The sequence below is a fragment of the Gobio gobio genome (genome assembly GCF_949357685.1).
Source record: "Gobio gobio genome assembly, chromosome: 9".
Classification (NCBI taxonomy): Eukaryota; Metazoa; Chordata; class Actinopteri; order Cypriniformes; family Gobionidae; genus Gobio; species Gobio gobio.
Window position 1 is genome coordinate 53,347,497 of NC_137115.1, and position 7,490 is coordinate 53,354,986.

The 7,490-nt window shown below is 42.8% G+C and overlaps 1 protein-coding gene across 1 annotated transcript in view; it reads right to left on the minus strand.

The window, feature by feature from the left end:
• The window catches only part of vmn2r1 (vomeronasal 2, receptor 1), a gene marked incomplete at both ends in the record, with an annotated part of 10,641 nt that extends 3,427 nt beyond the window's left edge, over window positions 1-7,214 (minus strand). Inside the window, 3 exons of the mRNA XM_079826174.1 lie at window positions 1-721; window positions 3,654-3,945; window positions 6,973-7,214. The exon at window positions 1-721 is cut by the window's left edge and continues 89 nt beyond it. Of these exons, the coding sequence (XP_079682300.1) occupies window positions 1-721; window positions 3,654-3,945; window positions 6,973-7,214 (1,255 nt within the window). The remainder of the gene's footprint in view (window positions 722-3,653; window positions 3,946-6,972) is intronic.
• Window positions 7,215-7,490: the final 276 nt, after the last annotated feature.

The window sequence follows — 7,490 nt, forward strand, 5'->3', positions numbered from 1 at the left end:
CATGTGCCACGGCATATACAGCCTTATACACATTATACGTGATCCTTAACTGCGACACATCCGAGTATGTGTTATTCAGCTCGTCTAACTTCTCTTCTCCGGTGCATCTCCTCATGCCTCTCAAAACCTGCGTATAATTCATAGTGCAGTTAAAGACTATCCCCCAAAACTCTTCCGTCAGGGTGTCATTGTACGGATTAACGTTCAGCAGGTGCTGCTTCAGGCCGGGGATTTCTGCACGCCTGACCCCAAACCCTATCGTTCCTCCCAGAACGGGCAGTATGTTGGGATGGCGGGAGATGGCGGCCGACGTGACCCAGGCCTCGCTGGCGATCCAGGTGCGGTTGGTGACGTTGTTTCGCAGCAGTTCTGCCACTAGGGGCGTCAGATCCACGTCCGAGGAGAACACCACGATGATCTTCGCGGTGGAGTCCAGCACCACCTGCACGATGCGCTCAATGGCCTCCGGGTTGGAGACCTTAGGGAGGACTTCGGAGAAGGATATGCACACTCCCTGCTCCTCCACCACCTCCTTGAACCTCTTGATGCCGTATTTCCCGTAATCGTCGTCGGCTGCGATGGTACCCACCCAGGTCCAGCCGAAGTGGAGCACTAGTTTTGCCATGGCCACAGACTGGTTCTCGTCGTTGGGGATGGTGCGGAGGAAGGTGGGGTACTGGAACCGGCTCTCGAGAACCGAGCATGAGGACGCGTAACTCATCTAGGCAAGGGGAAAGACAAATCCGGCTCAGTTTAAACTCTGCATTTGTGGTTGGATTTCTTGCTAGAATCATTACTAAGGCGACTGCGTTCACACTTGACGTCTTTTTTGAAGCTGCCAGCGTCTGTTTTACATTATAATCCTATGGAGAAAACAGTGTTTTCAAAAAAGTCATGAGCGCTTTTTTAAACGCCAATGCCGACGTCTTTTTCCGCAGCTCAGAGCGTCTTTTAAAGTGGAAAAAAGTTCAACTTTTCTGATTAAAACGCCTTTTTGACAGCTGACCAATGACAAGCGAGTAGCAAGACCTGAACGTGGAGAAGGTGCCGTTTATCTCTGTATGTATATTTTACAATAAAACGAAACACGTCATAAAACACAACCCTGCCTCTTTTCGTTTACTTTTAAAATGATATTAAACATATTATAATGTGGTTCAGACAAGTGGGCATATATGATTATCACTGTAATAAAATTAAATATGACAAAAAACACAACCTAGTCTCTTTCTGTTAGTGATGTACCGAAACGAAAATTCTGGGCCGAAACCGAAATCGAAAATTTAGGATACACTTGGCCGAAAACCGAAACTGAAGCCGAAAATGGCTTCTTTTCCCGTGAGTGAAACCTAAGCATTTGCGCACGGATGGGAGGGGCGGGTGATTCTTTTTCCGCTTACTTTTTCGGCTGTTTTTTTTATATCGGCCCGAAACAGATAATGCCATTTTCAGCCGAATATTTTCAGCGGCCAAAATTTCGGTGCACCCCTAATTTTTGTTAAATGTAAGTTTATGTATGATCAATAATAGCCATTATAAAAGTATAAGTAAAAGGTATAAGCTATACAAGAAATAAAGCAAACTATTCAAACGGTAACGTAAAGTTAAATAGCCTAAAAAAATATAAAGTAATGAAACATGTTTGCCCTCAGCCTAAACGATTTGCCAAGGAACAAATTATAGATCCATGAGACCAAAGATCAGCCTTTAGATCTACACAAGAAAAATTATATTTCATGTTTAACCACCACAGAGACATCAGAGCCAGAGGCAGACGGCAGAAGGACTGGCCGAGGAAAGGCTGCTCTCGCCGGGGTTAATGAGCGCTGAGCGCCCGGTGATCGCCTGGAGCTCACAACTCCGAAAACGCCAGACAAAATATTCAAATAGGCACTTTCTTTATAAATAAACCACAGATTTGAGCTTTAAACAAGTACTTTATCACCTGAAAAAGTCTTAAAACTAAATTTCGTCACACATTAATAACAGTAGTATTTTTACTTTACGCAGGGTTTCTCATCAAGACATTTTGTATCTGCACTGCACAGCACTCTTGTTGGGGCTGTTGTTATAGCAACAAAAGACTATTTTGAACCAAACGCTGCCAGCTTTTTTTTTTTTACTAAAAGAGCGCTCTTGTCAACTTTTTCATGTCAAAAAAGACGTCAAGTGTGAACGCAGCCTAAAGGTGCAATCAGTGCCGCCGCTCCCACCACGAGCTGCGCGTAGGGCACCAAGTGATCAGGGGGGCACCACAAGAAAATGCTCTCTCTACCCCCCAACCCAATCACGCCGACTTTTGGGGACTTTAGCTTATTCACCGTATCACCCAGAGTTACATAAGTCCATTGTAACAAAGTTCAGTTCAGGGAAGGAAGGAAGCGGGAACCGGCGAATGTTTAACAACTTTTAATCAAAATAAATGAACACAAAATGAAAGTAAAAGCGGCAGCCCCTCACGGACGACTGCCGCGCATATACATAAACAAAACACAACATAAAATCCAAGCCTGGTCCTCTCTCGTCCTTCACCGGTGTCGCTCGTCCTTATATGCCTCTGTGCTCCCTCATGAGAGGACTCGAGACCGGTGTGCCTCGCAGGTGACGCTCATTCTCAATCACGCACACCGATCTCGCTCGCTCCTCCCATGTCTCTCGCCCGTCCACCTCGCCACATCCATACACACTATTCTCATCTCCGTGCGTGCCATAACTCTGCCATAACCCACCGCTAGCCTAGCTTAGCACAAAGACTGGAGGTAAATGGCTCCAGCTAGCCTACAGCTCAATAAGAGACAAAATAACGCCAACATTTTCCTATTTACATGTTGTGATGTGTGTAGTTACATCGTGTACTAAGACCGACGGAAAATGAAAAGTTGTGATTTTCTAGGCCGATATGGCTAGAACTATACTCCTATATATTCCTGCGTAATGATCAAGAGCTTTGGGCCTCCCAATGAGTGCAGCGGAGCAATGATATTACACAGCGCCTGAACATAGGCTAACTTCCGTCAACATAACCAACATGACAACCTGGTTGCACAAAGAGCACTGGGGACTATTTTCAGGCGCTGTGTAATATCATTGCGCCAAATTTTCATTTTCCGCTGGTCTTACACGATGTAACTATACACATCACAACATGGAAATAGGAAAATGTTGGCGTTATTTTGTCTCTTATTGAGCAGTCGGCTAGCTGGAGCCATTTACCTCCAGTCTTTGTGCTAAGCTAGGCTAGCTGGAGCCATTTACCTCCAGTCTTTGTGCTAAGCTAGGCTAGCTGGAGCCATTTACCTCCAGTCTTTGTGCTAAGCTAGGCTAGCTGGAGCCATTTACCTCCAGTCTTTGTGCTAAGCTAGGCTAGCGGTGGGTGCGTCAGACAGAGTTATGGCACGGAGATGAGAATGGTGTGTATGGACTAATCTAACTCTGGGGGATATGGTGAATAAGAAAGTTACAAAAAGTCGGCGTGTTCCTTTAAGTTTAGGTATTGGGTAGGATTAATGGATGTAAAATATGGAATAAGGCATTAATATGTGCTTTATAAGTACTAATAAACAGCCATAAACTATAAGCAACTAGTTAATAGTGAGAACCCCAAAAAACGAGGGACATGTCATTGCCCAAATACAGTGATAGCTGAAAGGTACCTGTGGGAAATAGTAGAGGCCGAGTATCCTGGCTGTGGCAATGGACAGATCCGAGCTTCCAGCCCCGACCAGAGCGGAGAGAGGCGGCCCGTCCCCGCAGCGGTAGTTGGGCACGGCCTCGTCCTGGCCCGTCAGGAAGGTGAGCGTTCCCTCCACAGCTTTGGAAATGGTGAAGCAGGAGTCATAGATGACGTAACCCAGCTCAGTTTTGGGGAGCAGGTCCGTTCTGTTGTTGATCTCATTCAGGGCGAACAGCATGGTCTGAGCCCAGCGGAAAGTACGGAAGTTAAAGCTGAGGGGGAATGATGGGAATATTTCAGCTTATTCAATCAGGTGACCGAATGTCTAATTGAATGCATATGCTTTTATATATCTTGTTGAATAATTCAAATCTTGTTAATGCAGTAAGGATCTGTTTAACAGAGGATGCCACAACACTTGATTTCCATGATCCACTTTAGACATTCTACTTACTATAAGTAACTTTGCACCTACATGTCAACTAGCAGTCATTAGAGTATTAGTAGACTGTGTACTTAATATCTGCTAAGTTTATTTTGATGCTCCCCAACAGACAATCGGGTGTTTCTGTTTCCTCTGAGGAGGCAAGGGAGGCAGTGCCTCCTCAAAAAAAATGGATGGGTAAATAATCGATATTACAAAAATAAAACATCACAAATATTACAAAATGTAACATCACTTGTTTTTCTAAAGTAACACTGTCCAACAGCGACACCTGCAGGTGAAGTTACAGCAGGACGCCACGTCTCTCTTGCCTCCCCTGAGCCCATTGACTTTTAACTCTTTCCCCGCCAGCGTATTTTAAATAAAAGTTGCCAGCATTTTTTATCATTTTCACAAAAGTGTCATGGCCCCAAGAATATTTTGTTGTATGGATATCTGAACATGCAATATATCAAATGAAAGAACAATATTTTATCAACACTTGAATGTGGGTACGTTTCATAAAAAAGCAATATTTTGAGCAAAAGACTACATCTGTATCAGATTCAGAGTGATGATCAGATGGAGTCCATCAACACCCCAAAGCTTCACAGTCCTAGAGCTCATCCTGGGTCGACATCTCATTCAGTAACATTAGACGGTTTTGATTCATATGCTGTTTAATGTTGATGATCCCGTTATTTAACATATGCATATGATTACATATGATATTGCTTGTTTCTGCTTCTTCTTCACATGTGTTTTGATCAGGAGATTCTGTACTTTTTCAGAAGATGTTTAATATCCTCCTATCGTATAACAGTGAAAACACTGAGAGCTGGAAATTTCCGTCAATGGCAGGTAAAGAGTTATCAGACACCCTTATGCGTGCGGTGGGTTTAGTGGGGGGTAATGGACTCTTTTCACATCTCCGTGTTTCTCAGAAGCAGAAGTCGTCATAGGTGGGTAAAATTTTATAGCGGTGAATGAGATACTACATTAAATTTAAACTCCACAATAGGGTTTTCACAACTTTGAAAAATAGTAAAAAAAAAAAAATAGAGAGGTGGTAAGAGAGAAAAACATCAATTTTACCGTCACTCCTATAGACGTTGTATTAGAAACACCCTCACAGCAGCTTTAGTTTCTTGTAATTTGATGCAATAGGAATATAATACAAAGTGTAGTGTAATAAATATGTATACATAAAAAAAAAATAAAAAAAAAAAATAAATAAAAAAAAATAAAAAAAATAAAAAATAAAATAAAAATAAAAAATATATATATATATATATATATATATATATATATATATATATATATATATATATATATATATATATATATATAAACTGCAGGATTTATGATGTTGATGATAATTAAAGGAACACGCCGACTTTTTGTGACTTTATCTAATTCGCCGTATCCCCCAAAGTTAGATAAGTCCATACACACCATTCTCATCTCCGTGCCATAACTCTGTGTGGCGCACCCACCGCTAGCCTTGCTTAGCACAAAGACTGGAGGTAAACGGCTCCAGCTAGCCTAGCTTAGCACAAAGACTGGAGGTAAATGGCTCCAGCTAGCCTAGCTTAGCACAAAGACTGGAGGTAAACGGCTCCAGCTAGCCTAGCTTAGCACAAAGACTGGAGGTAAACAGCTCCAACTAGCCTAGCTTAGCACAAAAACTGGCGGTAAACGGCTCCAGCTAGCCGACTGCTCAATAAGTGACAAAATAACACCATCATTTTCCTATTTACATGTTGTGTTGTGTGTAGTTACATCGTGTACGAAGGCCAACGAAAATAGCTTAGCTTAGCACAAAGACTGGAGGTACGGCACAAAGTTCCTTGATCATTACGCAGGAATGAGAGTAGAGTTCTAGCCATATCGGTCAAGACAATCACAACATCGGTCTATACACATCACAACATGTCAATAGGAAAATGTTGGTGTTATTTTGTCACTTATTGAGCAGTAGGCTAGCTGGAGCCATTTACCTCCAGTCTTTGTGCTAAGCTAGGCTAGCGGTGAGTGTGTCAGACAGAGTTATGGCACGGAGATGAGAATGTATTTTTGGACGTCCACATGAGAAACAAATATCGTCTGAATAGGGCTGTAGACTGTAAAAAAGATAGGGACGTAGTGTCCGTGACGTCACCCGTAGGTTTCTGGAGAGCATTTCTGAAGCCTAAAGTGGGCGGAGCCGGCTGTCGCCATCTTGGCAGCACGTCGGATAACTGAAAATGGGGGAAAAGAGGCGGGACGTGGGCGGAGCTGAGGTGAAACCACGCCCGCTTAGCTCGACCATAGTGGCAATCCACCTGTCACTCAAGTGGCCACACCCTTAATCATGCAAAACTTTAAGGCTTAATATAATTTAAACGGATGAGTTATTAAAAAATTCCCCCCCCTCACAGTCGTCATGAAGGGCAAAATTAGCCGTATAGACCAAAACCATAATTTGTCCCAGACTGTAAACATGTGTTCTTCTGCTGTAAAGTTGGGCATTTTAACATGAGCTCAATAAGATTCAGCTCCTTCTGGAGCCCTAGTGGCCAGTCGATGAAATGCAGTTTAATTTTCCATTGATTAGTTTATGAAACATAAAAGTGGTCTCTCGGGAGGGCAAACTATAATTATTCCTTAGACAACAGTTTAAACAAATGTTGCATTAAGAATGATGATCTTTAGGATGCAAGAATATAACTTAAGCATCTTTTTTCTTTAATAATAATAATAATACCTACTGTACATTTCTCAAATAACGGCAAGCAATTAAAGAGTATGCACTTGGTATTGTGTGGTAGTACACATCATTACATATCAGGCAGTCTGAAAAATATGAAATGTAAATGTTAAATGCATGTCTTACCCCTCGCAGTCAGAGGACTCTGGAGGGATGGTGGTGTTGGCGTCTGTTGAAGCCAGGCGATGATGAACGGGAAACATGCCACCGATAACCACCGTCTTTGTCAGCACTTCTTTATAACCCCTGAGGTTGAACTTGGCCTTGAGTTTGCAGCTGCCCTCGGCATCAGTGGACGTGTAGAGGTAAGAACTGACACACAGCACTAACAAAAGCCGTCCTGTGGAGCTCAATCCGGTTAAATCCATTTTTGGAGGAAGAACATGTAAAAGACGGGCTGCTTCGATGTGCATGTGTTGGAGAGGCACAGCAGACAGTATGAATTACCAACGCCTGAGCTGCCATGAGCTCTCCTGGGATCTCTGAAGATTGCATAAGACTGAACTGATCAATGTGGACTCGCATCAGGGGCCAAACGCCACAGAAAGTGACAAATATGACCAACTGTTTTGCTCTCTCTCATTTTGCTGAAGTTTAGGCCTATTTAGTAGAACATTTTCGAGATTTAATTGAAAAAAGTAAGG